This window comes from Caloenas nicobarica, chromosome Z (assembly GCF_036013445.1).
Source record: "Caloenas nicobarica isolate bCalNic1 chromosome Z, bCalNic1.hap1, whole genome shotgun sequence".
In the NCBI taxonomy this organism is placed as follows: Eukaryota; Metazoa; Chordata; class Aves; order Columbiformes; family Columbidae; genus Caloenas; species Caloenas nicobarica.
Window position 1 is genome coordinate 27,405,529 of NC_088284.1, and position 27,329 is coordinate 27,432,857.

The 27,329-nt window shown below is 38.0% G+C and overlaps 1 protein-coding gene across 1 annotated transcript in view; it reads left to right on the top strand.

The window, feature by feature from the left end:
- Positions 1-7,954: 7,954 nt before the first annotated feature.
- Positions 7,955-27,329, top strand: part of RAB3C (RAB3C, member RAS oncogene family) — a 111,959-nt gene continuing 92,584 nt past the window's right edge. Inside the window, exon 1 of the mRNA XM_065656885.1 lies at positions 7,955-8,182. Coding sequence (XP_065512957.1) covers positions 7,955-8,182 — 228 coding nt within the window. The remainder of the gene's footprint in view (positions 8,183-27,329) is intronic.

Consider the following 27,329-nt stretch of genomic DNA (forward strand, 5'->3'; position numbering starts at 1 on the left):
CTGGGCCTTTCTGGCTTTTCTTCTCTCTCCTCGGGATCAGCTGTTCAGGACCAGGGTGCTCTCTCTGCCTGAGACTGGCTGCTCAGTGTGGATGGAGTTCATGAGGAATCGCATTGAGTGTCACTTATTTTATGTATTTTTAAAAAAATTATTTTATAGATATCATTATTACTAGTCGTAGTGGTAGTAGTATGTTAGTATTATTTTGTTATTTTATTAGACTGTCTTTATCTCAATCCATGAGTTTCTCACTTCCCTTTCAATTCTCTCCCATATTTGGGGGTGGGATGGTGGGGAGTGAGCGGGCAGCTATTGTGGTTTTGATTGCTAGCTGGGGTTAATCCATGACAATTTTCCAGGGCATGAGATAATTTCAAACATGACTGAGGTCATAGTGGTGAGGGAAAGCTAGGAAGTGGGAGATAATCTGTAAATAATCTGCTTTGCCAAGGAAATAAATAAGAACATTTTCTCCTTAGCTTTTCATATCCTTTTGTCACTGGCAATGGTTATGCCCAGACAAAATAGGGCAATAGCAAGCAAAAAGGCTGCTTCCAGATATTTAAGAGATTATTACAAAATTACAATGAAAAAAGTCAAATAAAAGCTATTAGACACAGGAGTTTGCATGGAAATTCATCTCCTATCATTCAGCAAAACTATTAGATATGTCAGTCTTGTTTCAAATTGGAAGCACTGGAGTAGAAGAGCCTGCTAAGCCACCCAGTCCACAGAGCAAGATATATACACCTTCCTGTTAACTGATTAAGCTGCATTTTGAGTCAGTAGTCCTCTTTCTGCCACTACCCCTTTTCGTAAGTGTACTGAGCAAGCTTGCTGCCTTGCTGGTTATATACTTTCTAATCTCTAGCTCAGAGGCACTCAGAGCTAGTTTAGTGTATACTGACTTTTTCATGTCCAATGTCTGCTCCAGTATAGATAAGCCTAAATAGTTCTTATTCCCTAATGTTTACTCCATATTACTATTTAAAGAAACAAACTCATGTTTTGCTTACTCTTTTTTTTTTTAAGATCTCTTTCATAAAATAAGCTCTTATTCTTCTGGTCATTCTGTTAACCTTCTTCTGTACTTCCTAGTTTGAACTCAGCTTTCATAAACATGTTTGACCTGAATTGTTACTAATGGCATCTCACCAGTGCCTTAGACAGTGGCATTAGTATTTCACTTTGTCTCTTGGCCTGATGCAGCTGCTCTGGCAATTGAGAAGCTGCACAGTCTTTGCTAATTTCATGACCCTGTGCACTGCACTAAATAGGGCAAATGGCAGAGGGCTGTAGTCATCCTATCTTCATTCTTTTTCCTACAACCTGGTAAATCCAAATTTATTTCTACTGGAGTACTTGACCTGACACAGCTTGTATTTTTTTCTTTTCAGAGCTCCGTTATTTTGGTGGCTTCTTCACATCTTGTGTTAGACTAAGCCACTTAGGACTTTATTTCTGGTTTTGTCACTATTTGGGGAAGGGAATTTTGCCCTACTACCTAGAGTGGGAATTGGAAATATGTTTGTTAAGCTACCCTTTTAATGGACAAGGTAAACTTAGGTTAAAGAAAGATAAATGAGGGATAATGCCCTAGCTCACCACAAGTAGATTCACCAGAATCCATATGCTACAGCCTTGTCAAACCCTTTCTTTAGTGCACATTGCATTCTGTTGTCCTGGGCATCTGCCAGCACTGTGACCACGTTCATGGTACTTCTGCTGATAGGAAGCAAGTAGAGCTTCTTTAAAATGTTTTAGACTCTCATCTCTCTATATCTTCCCAATATTCCCCAACAAGGCATTTCAGTATGCCATTTATAATAAAACTTTGCATTTATAGCTACAGCTTTCAGACTGGGTTATGATACACTTACACAAATTCATTAATCTAACGTCATAATACCTTGAAGAATATAAGCTCCTCCTGATGCTGCCAAGTACATTGGTTCACAAGCTGTGCTCTGCAGATGGCTGGCAATCCATAAATTCCAAATAAGTGGCTGGTGCATTGTCCAGTGAACTGTGTTAAGACTTATTAATTGGTCAGTTAAAAATCAGACGATAAGGATTTGTGAGAATTGCCTGTGGTCTCTGTCCATGGATACTGATGTATTCGTTGATAGCACACCAAAAGTAAGGGAGGTTAAGCAGCTTGCCCAAGACATAGAAAGAAGAAAACAAAAGTCAGAGGATACCTCTGTAAGAGTTAGGGAAAAAATCCAATTTCTAGACTGTTGTTCTGGTATTTTACCTAGAAAAGGATTGATTTCTTCATGACTGGGTTATATTGTTGTAGTGTTCTTATGTATAAGGATCTTGGTAACATTTTGACTACTCTGACGATGACATTTGTTCTGGACATTAAAGACACTCCCTTGTAGTGCATCCTATATACAGTCTGGTGAGCTACAAACATTGGATTTCCCCATTGTATTCCACTGTTTCAATATCCATTTATTATGTTTGACTAATCACATTTTACAAAAAGCAAAAAGATCACCTCACAAAAAGTTGCATGTGCAGGGAACTCTGCCTTTTTACTAGAATAATGACTACAATCAGTTTCTTTTTAGAAAACAATAGAAATGTATATATTTCTACACTGCTGTCCTGGTTTGAGCTGTGACAGAGTTAATTTTCTTCCTAGTAGCTGTTATGGTGCTGTGTTTTGGATTTAGTATGAAAATAATATTGATAATACAGTGATGTTTTAGTTGTTGCTAAGTAGTGCTTTTACCAAGTCAAGGACTTTTCAGCTTTCCATGCTCTGCCAGCAGGGAGGTGCACAAGAAGCTGTGAGGGAGCAAAGCCAGGACAGCTAACCCAAACTGGCCAAAGGGTTATTCCACATCACATCATGTCATGCTCAGTGTACAAACTGGAGGGAGTTGGCTGTGGGGGACCACTGCTTGGGAGCTGGTGGGGTATCGATCAATGGGTGGTAAGCAATTGTATTGCGCATCACGTATTTTATGTATTATTTTTATTATTATTTTCCCTTTCTGTCCTATTAAACTGTATTTTTCTTAACCCATGAGGGTTACCTTTTTTTTTTCTTTAAATTTTCCTAATTCTCTCCTCCATCCCACTGATGTGGGGGGAAGGTGAGTGAATGGCTGTGTGGGGTGTTTGGCTGCCTGCTGGGTTAAACTGCAACATTTGTATATAAAGAAGGAATGTTGCTCTTTGAAACAATTGTAAATTAGCTTTATTTGTAAATTAGCTTTATTATTAGTAGTAAATTATTAGTGTCTTTCTGTCCTTACTGTAGATAGAAACAAGGCATTTTCCCTGGGACTACTATCAATCTTTTCCTTTAAGACTTGCATGTTATTATAGATATTAAAACAATGTATTTGTGAAAAGCATAAAGGAATGAACCTCAGTAGTTTCGATCCCATCTTTTCTGGCCTTTTACATCATAGTTTCCAGGGTCAATTCATCCTTCATTAGGCATCCAGAGTGGAGTGCATATATATGTGCAAACTGAAGTGATGTGCAGGCCAGGTAGGTTATGGCATGCTGCTCTGCTTAAGTAAGAAAGCTGTTCAAATTAATTTTGTCAAAAAATGAGGTCCTCTAAGGCCATAAAGAGTAGCATAGCCAGATGTATTTTTATTATCATGAAGGTGGCAGATAAAAACATATTTTTCCAGACATTTGTTCTTAACCCTACCCTGTTTTAACCTATTTTTTTGGGATCAAGGAAACAGCTGAACATGACATTTGAAAAGTACCTGGGTCTGATATAGAAAGTTCTGCTTAATGATTGAACTTGCCTGTGCCCATAAATAGTTTACATTTAAGGAATTTAAATATGTGCTGTAAGCAGGGAAGCATACAAAGCCATCCTTTTTGTCCGTGGACCATATTCAAGCTGGGAATATACCTTCTCCCAGTTTTGATAAGGAGCAGGCATCTGAGACCTCCTGACTATAGGTCTTCTGATCATTGTCTTGAGCTTAGTTTTCCCAGTAGACTCTCAAGCCTGTCCTGAGTCCTCTATGAGTTGGCCTAAGACTGATTTTGGTGCTAAGATCCCAATAGGTGTAGGAATCTGAGCAGGGACTCATTCTACAAAAAGGAAGTGTGCAATATGCTAATGAAAATAGCCTTGTGCATTCTGTCTTCAGTTTTACTAAATTAGGACAAAATTTTACTGAAGAGAAAACTCTGTGTGTTTTGCTAAAAGTGATGCTTATTAAACATATTCACTTAATCATTTGAGAAGATAACTTTTTCAAAATAAAGGTAAGAGGTTGGCTTTCCTGGGAACAGAATCTCATAACATTATGAGGTTGACATGTTTATTTGGTTCTTATCCATGCATGTAGTATTTAATTACAGGTCTGAACGTGGTATTCCTAGTGATTATTTCCAGCATTGTTTCCAAAGGCAGAACATAACACCAGCACTAGCCTCTTCACATTTCTTTGCCAAATGCCTCCATAGTAGGGACAAGTCCTTTCAGCAGTGAAACTGACATGTTAATACATCGGGAAGTGGACTACGGTACCTCTCATGTCTACCTTGAAGTCAGCAGCTTGCACTTAAGAAAAAGAAGCACTGCAGGCATATTCACAAAGTTCAAGAGGAGCAAGAATCTAGGTTTCCCTTACAGTTAGCAGAAAAATAGAGACTCCTCCGGAGTATAATTTAGAGCAGGATCCTGATGTAGATGATGTGAGTTGTACTCTGAAGAATCTGTCTCTGTGCTTACTACAGAATGAGTGAGTTTGGGAAGTAATGGCAAAGTCTTACTACCTGTACTGAGTATGATGTTTGTTCAGACTAGTGCAGGCATGAGTATTTTTCTAAAACCCATTTGGGTTTTGGACATGAGAAAGGATCCCTATCTGTAGTCTAGGGAGACTGGCTCTCTGGGCTAAAGTTAGTCTCTTAAAACATTTTTAGTTACTATCAATACCTCGCCAATCATCTCATGATTGCCCAAGTGGGAGGTGGAAAAATTAGTCCTTTCCCATGCCTTTCCTATGCCTTCTGCATCCTGTAATAGGCAGACATACTCCTACCCCTGAAATAAAAAGCTGGCTGCAATTCTGTGTTCGATTTGTCCATAATTCTGCCTATGGTACTGCCAGTAATGAATCCATAAGTTCAAGGCACAGTGAAGGTGTGTGGTGTTGTTGTTGGTTTGGTTTGTTGTTGTTTTTTAAAGATCTTTTAAGTAAACTGTTGTGTGGGTAATGCACATAAACATATTCATTTAGAGCAGGACTGAAATTTCTCTTGGGGGAAAGTCTATGTTTAAAACCATCCACAAGGAACACTTTCTTACTCAGGAAGGCTAAATAATGTACATGATTTAGCAATACTATTATTTGAATCCAGGTGTCCTGATCCCTCTGCTAACTGAATCATGCTGTTTCTGAAGTGTTAGGCATTAAAGTACATGGGGACAAATTGTAAGGCACATAGAATTGAGGGCAGCTAACAAAATGAAATTTAAAACCCTTTTTTCTAAACCTTAAGTGAGTTGAGTAAGCTACATAGAAGGCTTCCTAGGAGATAAAATCAAGAAGTGAAATGATTCTTCTTGCTAGAAGTGGTAACTACTGGTTTCAGCTGCTGCATTACAGAAAGGAGCCCGAAGGGCAGTGGAAAAGGCTGCTGGGGAAAGTGTAGAGGTTACACACTGGGATTCCCAGACACTGCACAGTCTTGTGTGCTGGACTTTATTGACTTGTTGCAAACTGTACACAGCATCAGCATGCAAGTTAGGGGTTGACCTGCTGGAAAGAAGCACTGCAGAGAAGGACTTGGGAGTTCTGGTCAACAACAGGTTGACTATGAGTCAGCAATGTGCCCTTGGCCAAGAAGGCCAACGGTATCCTGGGGTGTATTAAGAAGAGTGTGACCAGCAGGTCGAGGGAGGTTATCCTCCCCCTCTACTCTGCCCTGGTGAGGCCACATCTGGAGTACTGTGTCCAGTTCTGAGCTCCCCAGTTTAAGAAGGACAAGGAGTTACTGGAGGGAGTCCAGCAGTGGGCTACAAAGATGATGAGGGGTCCGGAGCATCTTTCTTATTAGGAGAGACTGAGAGAGCTGGGCTTGTTCAGCCTGGAGAAGAGAAGGCTGAGAGGGGATCTTCTCAATGCTTATAAATATCTCAAGGGTGGGTGTCAAGAGGATGGGACCAGACTCTTTTCAGTGGTGCCCAACAACAGGATGAAGGGCAATGGGCACAGACTGAAGCATAGGATGTTTCATCTGAATATGAGGAGAAACTTCTTTACTTTGAAGGTGCCAGAGCACTGGAACAGGCTGCCCAGAGAGGTTGTGGAGTCTCCTTCTCTGGAGACTTTCAAAACCCGCCTGGACTCATTCCCATGCAATATGCTGTAGGTGAACCTGCTTTGGCAGGTGGATTGGACTAGATGATCTTCAGAGGTCCTTTCCAACTCCAACCATTCTGTGATCACATGATTCTGTGATACACTTTACCACTTCATAGCCAGTTGTGATTAAATTGGTATAATGAACATCTGATTTTCTCACGTTCTAGGCAAAATACCCACAAACAATTTTACAACAAGAGAAAGTAGTGAACGTAGACAGGATTTGTTTCTTGTTTTTGCTGTAGAAATCAGAAAGTTGAAGGATTAGTGATCTGCGTGCTTGGTAATATTTAGACCCTTGCTCTAAAACTTCCTTGTTGCATGTCTGTGAAGGCAGTGAATAGACATTAAGGCTAATGCAAACACCCAGGGTGTGAACACACAGGTGCCCAAGGCTACATTTAATCAAGAGCTTTAGTCGCTATCGAATAAAATGGTAATTCTGAAATAAAACACTCCCTACTGCATTATAATCCTGGCACTGAATTTTCTCTCAAAAGCTTTCTGCTTCCGTTGTCTCCTTCAGGACTTTTTGTCCACACCTCTATATGCCTCCTCAGTAGCCCAAAGAAGCTAGCATACTGTTATTTGTACTATGAGACAGCAGAATTAGCTCAGAAAATTTATGCAGTAATTGAAATTCTGCTGAGAAGGTGGGTTAGTGTACAGCTCTAACCCTGGTTCCATCTGTCCTCTCTAACTGCCCAAATGCACTCTGAGATGTCTAACTTCGAAAGCTTTGACACGATCTGCTTTTCCATAAACGTAGAATTTTATTCAGGTTTTCAAGTTAATCTTTGCCAAAAGTACACTTTTTATAATGGAATCCATGATCTTTGAAGTCCCTAGCGCAAAATAAGCTTGCTATTTATGAATATTCAGTAATCTGTGCTTATTCAGGTGTTTCATATGGATTAGAAACTGTATTGTAAGGACTGAAATTCGAAAACATTGATAACTGCCACTTATGATGTTGCATTAATGTTGCAAATTCTAAAACTATAGAGTACACTAGAACTAGAAAAAAATCAATGTAATTTCAGAGGTCTATACCCAATACTGTATATAATAGTATGATAACGGAAAGCTGGTAAAGGCAAAATGCACTGTATAAGGTTATAGGGATTACAAAAGACAGGAGCATATTTAGAGTGAAATAAATGGTTAGAGAATTATATCAGACATAAAACATAATAAGGTTTTGCTTGGAAATATATCTCCTATGTCATAACACCGCATTTACCTCGTGTTTCCTTCTTGTACAAGTGAAGTATCCTCGTCTATATTTTCACTATATGTTTAATTTATCACATTTTCTGAAGGTAGATCTTTTTAATGATGTACTCAAGTATGGTCCTGGATTTTTAGAATTATTATTTTTTTGGTACCAGTCACCAGTGACATTTACATCTCTTTTGCAACCAGAACTATTAGCATGGGTACAGGAATTATAAAAACGAATTAAACTTCTGTGAACTTCTTGAGTTCATTCAACGAGAGTATCAAAAACTCCAATAAAATCTCAGTGTTTCCAGTTTTATATGATACAAAAGACAATAAAGGTTTTTTTTATTATTTTTTAATTACAGATGTCATCTGCTCAAGATTCCAGATATGGCCAGAAAGATACGTCTGACCAGAACTTTGATTACATGTTCAAACTACTCATTATTGGCAACAGCAGTGTTGGGAAAACCTCCTTTTTGTTCCGATATGCTGATGATTCCTTTACGTCTGCATTTGTAAGCACGGTTGGGATTGATTTCAAAGTAAAAACGGTTTTCAAAAATGAAAAAAGAATTAAGCTACAGATTTGGGTAAGCCAAAACCAATAATTCTATGAACTAAGCAAGCTGTAGCAATTTGATAGCATTTAAGCTACCGTAGGTTTGCACTGAATGTCATAACCTTTATATATGTATATATAGCATAGCAATGAAAAAAAGTTAATTATTTTCTGCATCATTTTTCTGTCTTGAGTAATAGAATGTAGTCAGTATTTTTAAGGTATTGAAGTCCAGCAGAGTATATCTTCTGAATTCAATTCCATTAAGAAATAAAACAAGTTGACACATATTGATATGTGGGCAGTGGGGTAAAAACAACTGTGCAATATACAGGCTATTGAAAGTGATACACGTTACTAAAAACACCGGTTTATATGTAGTTTCTTCCCACAAAAATTATAAATTCATGTAGGAGCTATGGTTGTGGATATGTAACGGAAAGCATAATTTTTGCTCTGTCGATTATATTTGTTATCCTGATCACCGGAAAGGTCTTCTTTCTTCTGCAGAGGAAGAAAATGTGTGGAAAGAGTGTAACAGCTGTCTTGCCTAAGTGTGCAAAACTCCTCAACTCATGCCTGCACCTTAGAAACGGTAGAAGGTCACCAAATGTAGGAAAGTGTGATGCCAAGCAATAGGTGTTATTTTCTGCAAACTTTCCTCAGAAATGAAGGATAGCCAAAATTTATTTATGCAAGAGCATAATATGCAAGAGCAAGATGCTCACATCTCCTAGGTATTGTGTGACAGGGTGAGTCTCACTTAAAGGAGAGTGGGGGATAGCAGAACATTTAACAATGTGGGACCTGGAGTCAAAGCTTCAGGTCATTTCCATGTTCCTTGGGTGCTTGAAGATTCTGAGCAATGTTTCCTTTCTGAAATATTCATAACAGCCTTATTAGCCAAGATTAAGATTTTATATTTTTGGTGCATGAATGCAAGTATTTTAAAAATGTATTTAATGATGGGCAGCCTTAAATCTCAAGAAACTTTGGGTCAAATACAACCAATTCATCTAATGTGTTTTGAACAGCACATTGAAAATTGATAATAAATTGAATATCTGTATTAATATAGCACAAAGGTGAATTTCCCAGAGTTTCCTAGGTTATATTCATATCTTTTTAGGTAGGCTTCACTCCTTGATATCTCAGATCATTTGTTGTTCTGTGCTCTCTAGGAGCTAGAACACAACCTATTTGCCTCTCAACTTCTCTACCTTTTTTAAGCTTATCTTCTTGCTATTATCATGACAGCGCTACATAGTAAGTAACTGTGTGCCATGTGTATGCTTTCATGGCAATAACTTGCTAGTTTCATTGTAGTACTTCAGTGTTGGAGTTGATATGGTAATTCACATACACATTACCTTATTATTTTTTTATTATGGAGCAATAAAATTGTGTTCACATTATAGTCTTTGCACAGTTCTTCTTTTAATTATCAAGTATATAGATTTTATTGTTCATGTCTCCCCTAGCAAAAGCAGGAACATGAGTTTACGATGTATTAATGTAATTAGTTTGACATCAATATATTTCTCATAATGCCTCGCCACGGCAGACTACAAATACGTGCGTGGCTCAAAGCAGTCCATTAATCTAAGTGTATTCAGGGCTATCCATGGTATAGAGAGGATGCAGCAGCTGTATTCTTGCCAGTTGGAATAAACTTCCAGTTCTAGCAAAATGGACTTCTTTTTTGCACTTTGAATGGCAGTAACATGCAAAGTCCAAATGGACTCTGACAGTCCTTGCTTGAAAAATTTTGCAATTTTGCAAGTGAAACAAACACAACGGCTCCATGGGAAGATGGAGCAGAGGCTCAGAGCACAGAAGAAACCTTTCCAAAGTCACCTACATGGGGTTAGAGACAGGACTTCAGATCTTACTTTTATGCTAAAGCTTTTTACCCCAGCCAGCAATGCATCTTGGTGGTTTTGGTTTTGTTTTGGTTTTGTTGTTGTTTTGTGGTTTTGTTTTGTTTTTGTTTGTATTTTGTTTGTTTGGTTGTTGTTGTTTTGTTTTGTTTTGTTTTTTCTCACTAAAATTTTATTGCCAGTTCTTAAAAGGCCTTGTTATTGCCAAATTAACTCAATTTGCAACAGCTCACTATTGCTGTTTGCCCTTTTTACATACAGTATTCTGCTTTGGAACATTGTGTTGCAGTTATGCCTCCTAGTAAATCGTCTGACTGTTGCACCTCTGGGATGTTAAATAAAATGAGTTAAGTACCTAAGAAAGCTACTCTAGTGTACGAAATCTGAAATAGAGCACTATTGCTCCACCTCATAAGCTATATCAACAGCCACGTTGTCCTTAATACACAGTATCTGTACATGTAACATCTGTCTAGTTATACGTTATTACTTTTCTTTGATTATGCAAATGTCTTTCTAAAATGAATAGTACTCCTGATATATCAATTTCCATTTCAAACTGAATTTATGAAACACTGTTTATATCAGATAAAATATAAAATTGAACTAATTGTAGTGACAGTGATTTGGTGTTACTTCTGAGTAGAAACATGCATGAAGTTATAACACTTCCCTCAAAAATGTGTTCTGAATAACAAGATCAGAACTGAATTACTTTGCCATGTATTGCAGTGAAGAAGTACATGGTATGCTGCTGTTCTGCTGTTGTTGCCTGGCAGTAAGATGCAGAAATGTGTGAATAGTGATGCTGTTAAATTGCTAAAATTCCCTAGCTAGAGACAAAGTTAATCCAATATGTGTCTTGTTACTATTTTGTACATGTTCTTCTTGGGTAGACATTGAAACTTTTGGTTTAATAGCCATTTCAGCATGATACTTTGTGTTCAACTTTAAGCATGTTGGAGCTTCTTAACACTGATTTCCTCAGAATAAGATTCTCATATGCTTAGTTGTGAAGGATGCAAGTTTGTTTGAAAGTCAGCATGGGCACTCAAGGAACCCAAATCATTATTTCTTAATGAAATTCATTATGTGATTATCACAGATGAACTAGCAAGGATTAACAAGCTGAAGTAGGTGCTGTCTTACATACTGGGATGCCCTGCAGGTCTTTCATTTGTTTGAGGATTTTTCTTGCTTTGAGGCAGTGGTGTCTTATTCTTGGATTCCAAGGACCTACACTGAATTGTCTTCTTTCATTTCAGGGAGCATGGGGCTCTCTCTAGTACTTAGCGTTATATCTTTTTCATATGGTTAGAAAAAGCCTGCTGGGAGCACTGTAACATTTGCTTTTTTTCCATCTGAGCCAAACGCCTTCTTTCCACAATATTTCTTACTGGAATTGAGAGAGATTCAGAGTTTAAGTGCTATTCATTGGTGAGAGCAAATTACCTTTTCATAGGACCACCAGCAGGCCCTGAAATCTTGTTTCACAGCAAGTTATAAATGTGTCAACTTGGTATGGACAGACGAAGGCAGCATATTAACAGGTTTTTACCTTTTAAAGGAGAGAAATCCATTAAAAAGATCGTTTACCTAAAAAGGTATTGATTTCTGAACAGAAACTGTATGAAATTTTGCAAAGCAATTGTATCCGTATACAGCACATACATGCACAGGATAGAACTCCATCGGAGGACTTGAGGATGTTTTACAGTGTCAGATAATAAAAAACAATACATTTTTCCTCCATTTGGTTTGAGCTGGTAATATTAAAAGGATGGGATTGGAAAGCTACAAGATACTTTCTGTTTCAAACTGCTAGATTTCAAATTAGGTTGAATTATAAAAAATGACTTGTCAATACTAATTCTGACAAAAATACACACTAAAGAAAATTCTTAAAAGATCAAAGAGGTGCAAATCAGAAAATAAAATTAAGTTTAACTTTATAAATCTGTCACTGTATTCCCTGTGTAAATCACTGCATTCGGTGTACCTTGTAGCTGTGATGCCATAAAGGTTTGCATTACTATTTGTAAACTCAATGGTTTAATAGAAATAAAGACTGCAAGAGCTTATGGAGAAAAATCATAGAATCACAGAACATCCTGAGTTGGAAGGACCCACAAGGATCATCAAGTCCAACTCCTGCCCCTGCACATGACAACCCCAAAATACACACCATGTGTCTGAGGGTGTTGTCCAGTCTCTTCCTGAACACTGTCAGGCTTGGGGCTGTGACACCTCCCAGGGGAGCCTGTTCCAGTGCTCCACCACCCTCTGGGTGAAGAACCTTTTCCTAATGTCTAACCTAAACCTACCCTGGCACATCTTCCTGACATTCCCTGGAGTCCTGTCACTGGTCACCAGAGAGAAGAGATCAGCACCTGCCCCTCCTCCTCCCCTTGTGAGGAAGCTGTAGACCATGATGAGGTCTCCTCTCAGTCTCCTCCAGGCTGAGCAAACCAAGTGACTTTAGCTGCTTCTCGTACGGCTTCCCCTCTAAACCCTTTGCCAACTTCACGGCCCTCCTCTGGACACTCTCCAGTAGCTTTATATCCTTTTTTATCCTGTGGTGCCCAGATCTGCACCCCGTGCTCCAGCTGAGGCCGCACCAGTGCAGAGCAGAGCGGGACAATCACCTCCCTGCCTGGCTGGCAATGCTGTGCTTGATGCACCCAGGACATGGTTGCCCTCTTGGCTGCCAGGGCACACTGCTGGCTAATTTGGACAGTAGAATTTGTTAGCTAACATTTTTCAAAATAAGTCATTAGAATGGGGGTGGGGGGAAACGAAAAAACAAAGTGCAGATATTGATTCCTAGAAAACAGAGTAAGATTTAAAAAAATAGGTCAACATATTTGTTTAACTGGCAGTGTATCCATACCGCACCTTTAGCTCATGCTTAAAATTTACTTGATCAGAACTCTCAGTGATTTCTAACTTATTCCGGTACAAATTTTGTTTGAGGAATATAGCACCAAGTTTTTCCTCTCTGATCTGTTTATTACACAAAAGTGTTCTAACTGCATCCACACATCAATATTTGTGAAGTTTCTGTCTGATTGCAGCACTTCAATGCAAATATCAAATAAGAGCCTTTTGCCACTTAGATTGCTGTTTCCTGGGACTAGCCATAGACTTCATGGACTAGGTAAAATGATCACACACAAGTAAAAGATATCCTCCTAGAGAAGACAGTGTAAGACCTACTTCTGTCAGCATATCCTTCCTAGAACTGTGTGTGACAGTTTGATTTGATGCCCAAATTGTTGCTGTCTTCACATTAACTGTTTTCTATAAATTGTCATGGGGCTTAGGGACTAAGTGAGGACTAGGTATTATGTGCTGAATGAAGAAATCCAGTGTCACCACACAAAAAAAGAACAAAACCGACAAAACAAACAAACAACAACAAACCCCACAATAAATGTTAGGCACCTGATTTTTTTATCTCTACAAGATCCCTAACAGTGGCTTAGCAGTAAAAAAGGGTTCAGTTGAAATGAGAATAATTTGTCGTGAATGTGCGTGTGATAGAGGGGTCTGTGAGAGTACCAGTATGAATGAAACTTGCCTTGATGTTGGAGTGTTTAAAGGGTATTTTACGGTAACTTGCAAGTGTGAAGGCAGTGTAATATTGCAGAAATATCCCTGCATCAGTGCAAGAATCACTAAATACACTTGTTCAGAAGAAAGGTAGTGAAAGATGATGCAATAAAAGGGGAGTTCAGAGTAGCACGTGGAGATAGCAGATAGCAAATGTAGCAGATGTTTCATCACAGGAATTTCAGGGCCTGACTTTGTCACATCTGACTTATCTGAGTATTTTCAATTGATATGATAGCCGCATCAAAGTTTATTTCATGATTCCTTTTTCAGGTGCTGGGGACAATGCGTAGCTGCTGCTTTGAATACGTAGTCTTTTTAGATGAGGGTAGTAAATCTGGTATTGAAAATGAAATTTCCTCATCTCAGCATGAAAATCAAATTGTATCCATTAGTATATAAGGCAACAAGTGATTTGAAGACAGCAATATAGGAGGCTGAAAACTGCAGGGATTTGGGACTTCTCTGAATCCATCTGTACTAATAAACTAAACATATCAAGACTGTCCTTTGGCATTGAGTCTAGCTGGCATGGAATAGCTTTTGTCCATATGTTTAGACTCTTTAATCTCTGAAAGAGAATGGACACATCCACGTTTTATACGGGGAAAGGTCTCTGTCCTAAGCTAAGTCCTGAACCTTACCCAGGAACGGTCTGGCAGAGTGCTAGCAAGCCTGGTTCAAAACTATGCCAGAAAACACACTAGAAGTTTCATAGTATAGATTAATTCCATAACCCAGAAGTGCTCCCTGGCACAACTTAATTTGGTGTTATAGCCATGGCCTGAAAGTGCAGCAGCTCCAGCCAGCCTTGGGCTAGGGTGACCTGTCCGTGGTGATGAGCAACGTAATGGGTTCACAAATGTGTTCTGTCAGAAGGTTCTAAAGAAACCATCTCTGGGGAATAGATGGTTAATGAGGAATGTAGTTGTGATGGCTAGAACGCAAACTCTTATTAGACTTTCTTTTGTAGGCAAAAGAAGGTGAAATTCTGGGCAACTTTGGTTTTGGTTTAAGCTGCCCTCGAGCAGGTGGATGTAATCCCAGTTGTGGGTAGATAGTGTTAGCCTAAAATATTCCCTTTCATCTCTTTTGCTTATTTCTACACAATTAATATCTTTGAAGAGCCATGAATAATATTTACCTGAAAGTTTTGGGGTAAGATCCTGTTTTTGTATTGCTGTGTTATTTCATGCAGTGCTTCTTACATCTTCATTGAAAGCTCTTCCACTTATTTGCAGGTCATATTTGGCATAGTTTATTTCTCAGAAATATGGGCATTCTTTAATGAGTATTTTTCTGTAACTGGGTTTTCTCCCCCTGCTTTTTTTTTTTTTGTAGCACCTGGAGTTTTCAACAACAAATATTAAGATTTTCACAGCCAAGAGAAAGCCCATTATAGTACAACATTACTATTGTAGTCAGATCTTAGTCAGAGAACCACCAGGAGTTTTTCATCTTTGTATGGCTTGGGGGTCTTAGTTACTTCCAGACCTTGTATATTTTCCTTAATTCAGGAATTTCTGGTGCTCTCTTTACCTTGCCCTGTTTTTTCTATATTCAGTTTCTCGTACCTATTCTTCTGTTTATATTAAAGTGTCACCCATTGATCCAATTCAGCTCAGCTTTCCATTGTTTTAGATAAGTAGCCAAGAAAAATATGGTTGAATAGTTCACTTTTAGCCAGTCAAGTGGGAATGAACAGGTGGGAAGGGGAGACAGCTAATGTAGATATTTGTCAGGGAAGAAAAAAATGCTTACCTAAAAAGCAGACAAGACAGCTTGCCTTTTCTCTAGACTTTAGTAGATGCTAGTAGTTTATATAATCTATATAAAGTATACATAATGTAAATAGTTCAGACAGCTTAAAGTTTAAAGGCATCAGAGCAGAAAGAAATATAAGCAGAGACTGAAAAGATAATATATGTGTTGCTATTTGAAGTTTAATAGCAGTTGCTTATACAACAAGGCATAAAGTGAGAGAAAGCATCAAAGAGTCTGAGTTAAAATGGGACCAAGAGTTTATGAGACAGGGCACCATAAATGGTATAAAAGCTTAGGAACAGTTACAGATACTGCATGTGATGGCTTGTATTATTTCCTTGCAAATCACACTGCAAGTGGTAACATATGTGATACTGCAATCAATTATTGGGAAAAATGAAACTGAATTCTGTAAAACTTTTTGCAAGAAATGCAACCTTGGGACCTATTCTGTGGGTAAAATACAGATGCATCCATTATAAACAATACACAACTTGTAAAACTGCTTGATGTATTTCTGGTATAGAACCAGGGCCTAGCCTTCAGTGCCAAAGAAGATCTTGGCAATGTAAAAGGAATACTCAGTTCAGATAGACTCGAGTGCAAAGAGCAGATGCTCTATGCTTAGTGAGACTGGCCACACTGGCCGCTGATGGCACTTCTAAAACTGATATGCTTTTATTTAGAAAGTACCCCTGGCTGTTCAAATATTGATGTGACATTAAAATTTTATTGATATAAAAAGCATGTGTCTTGAGGGTTTCAAACATTGGCTCTAAAGCCGACTCAAAAAAATGATGGTGCCTATCACGTAGGCACCCTGGCTTTCACTGCTGAAACTGCTACTTTGCTGTGATTTTAAAGTTTACTTCATGTTTTAGTTATCGCAACATCAGCTTCTACTGATGGATTGAAAGACACATTCTTATCTTTATATCTGAGAAAGCTGATAGGATGTGTAAATTTTAAGGCATATAAAGCCCCTTGGTTGCTTAATACTGCAAGAAGGTGCATGTTAGTATTGCCACTTAGCTATAAACAATGTGGTTATTTTAATGTTTCTTTTCAGCTCCTTTCCCTCCTGCTGCTTCTACTTCTAGTCTGTGAATCCCTCTACTTAGGTAAATGCATATTGAGACTTACGACTGTCTTTCAGTTGGACCATCTGTTTTTCTGTTTTCCAAATAAAGTTGTGCTGCTAAGGAACTGTGTGATTCTGGGAATGGTGACCATGAACAGAGCCACTCAGCCTCCGGCCTGTAATTTAAATCCAGGTCAGAATTAATCAGTAGCTGTTTCTGTCTGATGGCTGTTTCAATGATCTATGTGAAATGAGTTCAGCAGTCTTAGACTGGTTTCTAATTAATGTATGTCCACTTTGCTTCTCTTAAAACTATTTGAAATTCTGATGTTGCTAACATGGCTGCACTTTCTTAATGTGCATTATCCCACTGATTATTTTAGACTTAAAAGTGGGTTTTAACGACTTGCTTTATGTTATCTATGTCAAAATTCCCAGTCCTTGAGTGTTAGGAGAGTAGTTGGAGAAGTATCATGTGTGCTTGCTCTATACTCCTTCCCAGGCAACTGCTTTTAGTCACTAGCCCACACTGGGCTAAAGAGCCCTGCAGCCTGATCCTGTGTGCTTGCTCTTATGTGCACCAAAGTGGTTGAAAACTCCTGGCGTCAAATACTTTGGAGAGGAAACTTGAGGTAAATGTCAGTCCTGCAACTAGCATTAAATTCCACTCTTTATCCTAATATTCCAATAGTTTTGTGAAAGCCTTCTGTAATACTAGGTCAAAGATTTTACTCCTTTACGAAGTTATGTGCTTTAGAAAATCCTCCATTGCCTACTTCAACAATTTTGCTGTATAGCTTTGCTTGCAGCATAGATATCAGATCTCTGTGGCCAGCTTAGCACTATATATATCACAGCTGGACTTTAAATATTCCCTGACAGAGATTTCTGTTATCAGTAAAATGATACATCTGTATTCTGAGCCAAAGATTAATTGGAAACACAAGGTGGCATTTAGCTTAATTAAAATTCTAAATAAAGCTTATCTTGCTGTTTAAACGGAAATTTCCAGAGGGATTCTTTAAAAGAAGCTGAGCTAGGTGACGAGAAAGGGAAGATAGAGAAGTCTTACATACATGTGTACCTGAATAGCAAGATCCTTGATTTTGCTTGAAGAGAGGAGTCAGGATGGAAAGAAAAAAGGGAACAGAATGATTTTGCTGTGTATTGGTCTGAAGCAAGAACAATAATCTTGGGTTAATGTTGAAAAACAAATAAGCTATTTTAATTGTTAAGGCTCAATAAAATCCAGAGAAATCTGATGGAATACTTTGAACTGTGAGACAGAGCTCATACTTACTAAGCTATCATTTTAAGAAGCAAAAATTAGTCTATTTCTAAAATGAAATTGATGTTGACAGCATTCCTTAAAGTGAAATCACTGTGCTGCCATGTCCTTGTGAACCATTGTAGTGGCACATTTAAGACATCTATACGACTGCAGTGAATCTACAAAGAAAAAAAAAAAAAGCATGTACGGGCTCTTCTCCGCATTTTAATAAGCGTTGTAGATTAGAGCAAAGTGTTGCACTCTTGCTGTGTAGTTGTTGCTTTGAAATCAGAGGACCAGAGCCTTGGACAGGAGCCATAATGTAAATACCATGAAAAGGAAAAGGGGGGTGTAGAAACAGTATTTAAAGCTCACTTTTGCCTTCTTCTGCTGCTCAGTGCAAGCTGTTTCCCTGTGCTGTGTTAGGACAGCTTGAAGTCATTCTGAAATTATGTGGGGTTGAGAGGGGCACAAGTGATTGAAGGAGGATGGGTTTCACACAAAAGCAACTAATTTTTATTTGACATTACCCAGTTTGCATTGTGTTCTGGAGGTAAGCTTAAGTGCATTTTGTAAGAAGCGAGAGCCATAAGGCTCTGTGTCAAGGCAGGATAATGTTTATAGTGGCAAACACATTATGAACAATGCACCCAGCTTTTACATGTGAAATGATGTCATCAAGCAAAACAGCATCCCTGGAGGACTAAGCTCTTTATTTACGTTATTTTGTGATCAGCTAAGAAAAACCAGTTAGGATATTGTTGTTGCATTTTTTTCTAGTAGAGAAGCTGCTTTTTCCTCTTTTCTTTCTTTTCAGTGTAGTTGAAGGATAATCTCCCTCAATCCTTCCTGAATAAATATATTGTTCTTCTGTAATCGCCTAGGTATTTTTCTGGTTTAACCCAGATTGTTTTATTACTCGTGGCTCATAAACAAGTTATTTCCACAGTTTTTACCTGTAATGACTTTACTTATTCATTAATTACAGTTTGAGAAATACAGAGAATTCTACCTTAGCGAATTCAGTCAACAACTCAGATGGAAGTTATCAATGGTGTAATTTAGCCAACTTGTTTAAAATTAAGATGGTGCCTAGGTATAGCCAGTTCTTACTTTCCTGCCCATCAGATTATTTAAGTGTATTTATAAAAAAGGAAGTAATTTAGGTCTGTTGGAGGAAATCAGTTGTTCTGTTCTGACAGTGAGAATGATACTTGGACATTTTTGCCTGGTATAGATGGACTACCATTGACTCTCATCTATTTTATTTGGAAATAAAGCCGACCCTGCAAAAAGGATCATGAAGTAACCTCTCATAGAGGTTTCTGTTTTTCCCTTCTTGATGGGTTTGGTCTGTCACAGTGACTAGCAATGCCTGTATTTGTTCAGCTTAATGAATCATTCTAAGACGAGCTGAGCTAAAAAACCGCAGAAGTTTAATGTTTTATAATTCTATATTCACCTATAACTAGGACTCATATTTTCTGCAGTGTCCTGAAGTATTCTGGGACTGCTTATTTCTGACCTCTGTGAAATAAGTGCAGTTTGATTCAACTGTAATTTCTTTGGAGAAATGTCTTCATGACTAGGGTTCCTGAATTTTAGTGGATATGATCACACGAGATGGCTTCACTCTTGCTAACTGTGAAGTAGGAATATGAGAGTGAAGCGTGGAAGCATCCCAGTTGGGGATGAACAAAACGAATGTATGAACAAAAGGAATCAAGCACATTTCCTGGAGAAGAAGGAGTTTAGTATGTAAAAGAAGGATGGGTAAGGAGCCAATGACAAGCTGTCTTGAAAGGAGAGGTCATCAGACTTAGAATGGATTGTGGAAACGTTTTAAGATTCAAATAGTTCATAAACATAATATATAGCAGGTATATGCTAATAAAACTTGTTCATGATGGGAAGTTGGGAAGTATTACCAATATGGGAAGGGATCAGTGTATCATACAGAAAAAAAGAGTAACTTTCAAGTGCCTAATAGTAGAAATGGAATTTAAATTAGCAGTACCACAGAATCACAGAATCACAGAATCACAGAAATCACCAAATTAGGCACTTTTGGAACAACAATAAAAATTATTTTATAAACTAGAAGTTACTGAGTCAATAACCACTGAAGAAAGGCACAATCTGTGTATACAAGAAAGAGAAAGGATTCCTGCCAACCATCCAATGAAAAACAGTTAATATGGCTCTTGCATGTGCTTGGTGAAGTATTCCCAGAGGGAATGGGACTATTCCATTATCTACTGCACGGGAAATACTTCATATGAAAAAAGGAACTCAAATTGAAGGCAGGTGCATTAAAAAAACCGTATTGTAATGAGTAAAGGAACTAAGGGAAATAAAAAGAAGCAAAAAGTGTGGCTTTTTTACTCTAGAAAACAAAGGCAAGTCTAGTCCTTTTTTTTCTTTTTAATAATTTTTTTCAATAAATAGACTTAATTTTGTCCAACACACTCAGTTCGCCACTGAGAAATAGTTTGGACATAGAAAATTTGCATACAGGACTGTTACTTACATGTCACCAATGTGCTGGTAGAAGAAACCTGTAACAAATGAACAATATATGAACTGATGGTCTGTATAAAAGACAGAAGCTTTCATGAATTGTCTTAGAAAATGTGTGTAGTTAGGCTGACAAATGGCACATGCACTGTTCTGAATGCTCCAAAATGCTCCCTCCCCAAACACACAGTGGAAATTAATGCTTGTATGCTATTCTGAATATGGCAGTGGTCTTACAGTACCTCAAGGACTCAAGTATTTCTCTTGCTTCGTGTCCATGACGACCATCCTTGTTCTTATTTAGGCTGAATTCCTTTCGGAAAGTCCATCCTTGCAGGTGCTGAGAATGTTTTTTTTTCACAGCACTCTGCTTCAGGTAGTTTAATGAAATGAGAGCCTCAGAATACTGTCATTAGCTGGCTGCACCACATAAGACAGAACTGGTGGCAGCTAGGAAGAGTCATAACAGAAGCGTAACTCAAGGGCAATCAACATGAAATCAGTTTGGTCATTGGATATGATGAGTCTGACAGACAAAGAAACTCACTAGACAGCAACTGAGAACATGTATGTTTGCTATGTTGCAGGGAGTATAGAATCTGTCAAGACAGAAGGGCATAAAAAAGATAATATAATGGCAAGGGGGCTTACAGTTGCTTTGGCTGGGAAATGGAAAGGCTGAGAAAATCAGTACGGTGCTAATTTGAGAGAAAAAGAGAAAAAAATTATATGATTGAAGCATATATGGAGAGTCCTGTGAAAATGAATGTCAGACCTGAAGAAAGACAGTAATTAACAGCTTGAAGGATAAAGAGACCCTACAGAAAAGTCACATAGTCCAGGAGAAATGCCTCTACACTGAAGATAATGAAGGCCATTATCTTCTTGCAGGAACATTAGCCTTAAAAGCTAAATGGGAGAAAAAATGATAGATGACATTTGTATTTAACACCCTTAATTGGACATCAGCTCTGAGGATTAAACCCATATGGATTTAGAGCTGAAATCATGAACACTTCTTGTTTTATTTGGAAGGTTAAGACTGCCTATGGAAATGTCCTGTTATAAACCAGCTGTTATAAGGGCTGGTCTACATGAGTGGAATGAGCCTGTGATTTTAAAGGGATAGGGGGAAACTTGGAATCTCTTCACACATTCTATCAGTCCCATACATGTAGATAAGCAATGGAAGTCCTTGCTAAAGGACATTGCAAATGCTAAAAGTTTACATGAGTTAAGAGAAGTGTGGGTAAATTCATCTAAGAGGTACTCGCTGAGAGTATTTATAGACATAGAAACTACTTCTAGGTCAGGAAATCACAGAGCTGCAGGCATTGGATGTTAGGGGGATGTTAAAAAGAGTTATGTATGTCTACCTTGCTATTACAATTATCCCTAAGAACTTAATCATCAATTCTTTCATCATTAATCCATCATTATAGAGGGTACCGACTAGGCATACTTTTGATCTGACCCTGCAATACTGGTCGTACTTAAATGTCTATTTACCTGTAAAACAGACCAGTTCTGTACCTTCTTCCAAGAAAAGCTTCCCTGCTTTTTATGAAGCTATATTTCCTAGCCACAAAGTGCAAGAAAATTCAGTCAAGCCATTTCTATACTCAGGCTTCCATCATGTACAAATGAGCCTTAATACTTTGAAAATAGCAGAATCCAGGGAAATGGGAACTTTCTATGCCTGTCACTTACAACAAGGTTTTCTGAGAGCTGTCATGTAGTAGTAAACAAGTAATCACAGAAGAGGTTGCAGGTGCAGCATGGTAGGACTGCAGTCTTCTTGTTTCATCATGGGGAATGATGCAGGGTCAGAAACTGGGTAGACTGCAGTAAATATTTTGGCTATACTTGTGCTTTGATTCCCATTTTTAAAGGATTGTTAAAAGGCTAAAGTTGGTATAATAATCGTGTAGTTCCTGCTAGATTACATACTAGTTTTCTTTTGCTAAATTGTGAAATTTCTTTACTTTTTTTTTAAGCCTCAGATGTCACAGTGTATTTTCTTCTGAACTCCTTTAGAAATCCTAGCCCCAAGGTAGTGGTTCTCAGCCATTCATATTTGGGCCCATGGTGTCCTGTACGACAGCCAGACATGATCTATGAAATGGCCAAAAATTAAAAAATAAATACATTCTCACACATGTGAACAAGGAAACAAAATAAGGGAATATTAGTAATTTACATTATTAGCCCAAGCTGTATTTGCCTAGAAATAAAAACTCTTATGGGTCATCTCTGAAAAATAAGTTGAGTAACCGTGACTTAGAAAGCCCTATTTTCTCTGTACCAACACTTGGATGCTACTACCTCCTACCTGACTTGCAGTTACCATTCTCTATTGAGCTCTTTCTTTCTTACTTCTTCATTTTCTGGAAAAACAGTAGAGGCTGTCTCTGTTGGCAATGATGAACACATGTTCATTTAATATATCTTTCATTTCAGTGTAGTCATTGTGCAAAGCAAAGTTCCCAGCATACAGAGTGCTACCACACAAAGAGTCTGAAACACAAAGCAATGACACGAGAGCACAGCATGACAACCCTCTTGTAGTAAAAACAGGCGATGTTTTCCTAAACCTTTTTAGGTTTGGAGGCTTTTTTCTTTTCTCTTCTGCTTTCTGCCCAATGTAGTTGCATGTAGTACAGTGAGAATGTGAAGAGTACCCATTGGGTTTGCCTAATTTACAGCCCAACTCCAGATAAATTCAGCTGAGTGCAGATGTAATTTTCTTTACAGATTTTTTCCCTGTGTTCAGAAGTTCTTAGGAAATGGAATCATTCTGCAGGCTGGGAAATTCACATCCAACAGCTATTTCTTTCTGATTATGCATAAAGGAGCCTATGTTAATGATTTACCCAAATATAACTTTCAACAGACCAAAGTGAGTGTGTCTTTCGTGAGAACATGAGTTTTCAAGAGTAGCACTCGACTTTTACCATGGCTCTTTCTTTTGGCAGCATATAATTAAATCCACAGGTATAGGCAGTGACACAGGGATACCTTAAGTGTGATTATAAACATGGCCTATGTAGAATGATTTTTAAATGCTGGAAGTTTATTTTTTTTTTCAGCAATTTAAAAAAAATGGGTAGGGCCAGCCACATAAAATGTCTATTAGTATATCTTCCATTGATTTGTCTCATTAAATATAATTCTCTACATAAGTGATGCAGGATTTTTTTCTGCCTGCCTTATGGATTTTGTCAGTGGTGTATGAACAAGGGGTTCAAAAGTGGTTGCTTCATAGGTTTTTATCCCATATAACTTTTAATAATAGGACAAATCATCCTCTACGGCAAACCACTTCCAAGTCTGAAAGAACCAATGTTGAATTATTGTGGTTTATCCTCTTGGTAACCAAAATTGTATCTCCAGGGCAGCCAGACTAGCATTTTGGTGATTAATAGCCTCTGTTTTCTGTTTCTGGAAGCGGTTTTGTAGTCTGGCTTTGAATAGGCTGGGCAGGAAAGAAATAAGTGTAACAACTTTTAATGTCCTTTAAGGTCTTAATTTAACTGATTGAGAGTCATTCATCCAGAACTGGATCACCTGTAAATCTAACTTACCAATTACCCTATAGTTTGCCTATTTTGTACACAACAAGGGTTGTGATCAACAGTGTGAAGTCTGGTTGGAGGCCTGTACTTGTGGGATTCCCCAGGGGTCAGTACTGGGTCCAGTCCTGTTCAACCTGTTCATCAGTCACCTGGACGAAGAGACTGAGCACACCCTTAGCAAGTTTGCTGTAAGGATTTAGGAAAGATTTTAGCTCTAATACAGCAGAGAAGTGGCTGAATTTGACAACATTATATTAAGCTCAAGATCTAATAGTTTTATCAATTGATGTGACTGTAGTGACTGAGTCAGCAGCTACGTTGTAGGAGTCGAGCTCTGACTATTATGTCAGATTTTTTCTTACACATCTAAACTGAGTGATGTTTTCTGGACCTATCCTGAGGAGACTTCCACTTGAATTTCTAAATCTGATAAGCTTGTGGACAGAACTTCCAAACCTGGTAAGTTTGCTCTGAAGTAGTTCAAAGAAGAAAGCCTTCAGAAAACTATAGAAAAACAACTTCTTGTTTTATCTATTCTGGAATTGTAAGTAACTGTTACAGTTAGGGACAGATTCTCAGTTGAGAACAACATCAGTGTTGTTTCACTGAAGTGAAAAGAGCTATGTTAACAAGCTTAGTAAGGTGGAGATCCAAGTTTTATATTGGAAAATGAGAGATGTAACATAGAAGTAAAATCAGAAACTTAAGGTCTCAGCTAAAATTTAGGTATCTGCTGTAAGCCAGTAGTCTACCATGGATCCGTAACTGATAGTCAGAAATTGCTATTTTCAGAAGGTGATTTATTCCGTGCTAAGGTTTATTCAATACCTCTATAGAAGAAAAATTCCCTGTAAAAATTTCCTTTTTGGAAATGCATGTTCTGTTAAACTGAGAAAGAAGTAGGCATACAATATAATAAAATAGATACCCATATTTTAGATGTTTCAATCCCACCCTTAGCAGCTGGAAAACAAAGGAATACCTTTGACAGCAAGAATAACCAGTGACTGAGAGTTTACTCTTGGTTTTGTCATGGCTTTTCATAAGTTTTGCGAAGATCTGTATGCTGTAAATTAATGACCACCAGAGCACTTTGGGCAGGTTATATGTAGCACAAATGGTATTAAGGAGACAGACACTAGCTGAGGAATAAGTGGTTTGTATGCGGAAACCTCCTGTAGCTGGATGCCATTCTGAGATGATGCCAGTGGTTAATAAGGCATTTTTTGTTTATTAGAACCAGGTGCTATGTTCTCATTCTGAATTCCACTGTCTGGTGAAGGAAAGGATTTTGCAGAGGAAAATTAAGATGAGTACTAATAATTATCAGTCAGGAAAGTTTAGAGCTGAAAGCCATGAATATGCCAGCTTTGTTAATTTTTTCAGAAAGGGGATGGGACAGAGAGTGGCCCCCAATTCAGAATTTTTAAGAAAGCAATAAAGCTCTCTAATCCCACTGTGTATGGATGGATGCTTACATCCGTTTTACAGAAAGAAGTTATCTTAATTATCTGATCTGATGTCTCTACGGAGACTAAATGATTATCTGAATTTTGTTGTAATCATGGGTCTATCTTGAAAAACCTTTGTGGCAGGATCAAGAGTATTCTAGAAAGTTTCTATACTTGTTGATCCAGAAAATGTTGCTGATGCTATATTTTTATGAAAAGATGGAGAACTGAGAATAAAGCTCATACTTTTTGTTTTGGATTGAGCTTATATTTTCCAGTCCTTTATGCTGCAAATCATTTTTGAGTGGTGTTGTTTGTGATGGATGCTTCCCATGGCAAAAGAGATAAAAAATTGCTATTTTATCAAGCGTTTCTAGGAATGATTTTTCATAAGCAAAAATTACTTTTGTTACAGTCAGTAGCATAGTGCCTCATAAAGGACTTGCAAAGGAAGTTGTATGATATCTTAAGCCTTTTAAAAATTTTGAATGGTCACTTTTAAAACTACTGCTAAGAGTTGTCTTCTTCCCCCAAAATCTTCTACAAATTGATAAATTTTCGTGTTTGGAAAAGGATCACATAGATCTTTCCAGTGGGACATGGGCCAGACAGCCAAAAGATCCCTGGATCAATAACTAAGCTCAAGAAATAACTTTAAAATGACCTGGCAAGAATTTCCTTGTTTTCTCCTCTTATCTGTGGGAGTGAGCAGAAATCTGTGCTTCATAACCATAGCTTAGGAAAAAGATACGTAATTGATTCTCTCAGTGGTGAGTTCTGCTCACCAATCCATTTTTCTGATTTGTTTATATTTGTCAGAGAACACTGTGTAATGCCTGCTGCCATTCTTCTTACTGTTAATCATCTGGACTGTAATTTAATTGTTCCTTATACTGTTCTGCATTAGAAATCTTAAATAGTATTTTTTGATGGAAGCCAGGCATTTCCCTTGAATACAAGCCAAGATTCTGCAGCACATGTTTTAAGTAAATGATCTGCATGTGATACTAATAATTTTGAGTTTCTCTTTCTCAGTCTGTAATAGGCTTTGGCACAAATCTGTACTTTCCTATGTCTTTTCAAAATTATTTCTAGGGCTCTTCAAAGGGGAGAGTTATAACTCATTTTTATGATTTGGCCTCCATGCCAGAAAGCTGCTCACTTGCATGAAAATAACATGCTTGCCTCTACCATCCATGAATACGTTCAAGAGAAACTGTGTTCTTTGTCTTTGTACTCCCTCCTGCTGTCAGAAGCTTCCAGAATTGAAATCACTTGCAAGTGAAAATCCTTATTCTCCTGTTTCTCAGTCACATGAATTAGACAATTGCAAATAAAGAGGTTGCTTGGGCAAATAAAGACTGGAAGACCAGGTCCGTATTACCTACCCCTTAAAGGTCTGCATCTGCAATCACTCAGCTTCAAATTTTACCATCAGGTTATCTCATTTGAGTCATGGTTAAATATATTTCCACCTAGTAACAATTAATTCCTGCGGCAGCTGCCTGGTCTCAAATCACATTCTGTACCCATGTGCCTGTAACACACGTAGTTAATTATGACAGAGGACCTGAAAATGCTATTAGAGTCCAGCCACTTAGATATCCTCATTAATTAGCCACAGGGGTATCTGTGATCGGTTACATTGTCCACTTAGTATGATCTGTGTAGCATTGAGTCTGTATAGAGAAAAATCATAAGAATTACACATGGAGAAAGCAAGCATCTAGTTTCTACTCTGTGAAGGAGAAGAATGCCTAAGGTTCTTCAGAAATAGGAGAAAAATTCATTCATGTTGATATCTTATATTTTTGGAGTATCTGATTTGTGATGGAATATCTAAAATATCAATGTTCAATTAATGTATACGTACCTTTCTTCTTGTTACTTGTCGTTAAATGTTACTATGCTTTTTGAGGTATGTTATTGCTCTTTGAGTTCCCTACTGAGTCTTTGAGCAAGGAAAGAGGAGGGAATAACACTAGCTGAGAGATGCACTTACAGACTTGAGAAACTCCCTGCTTTTCA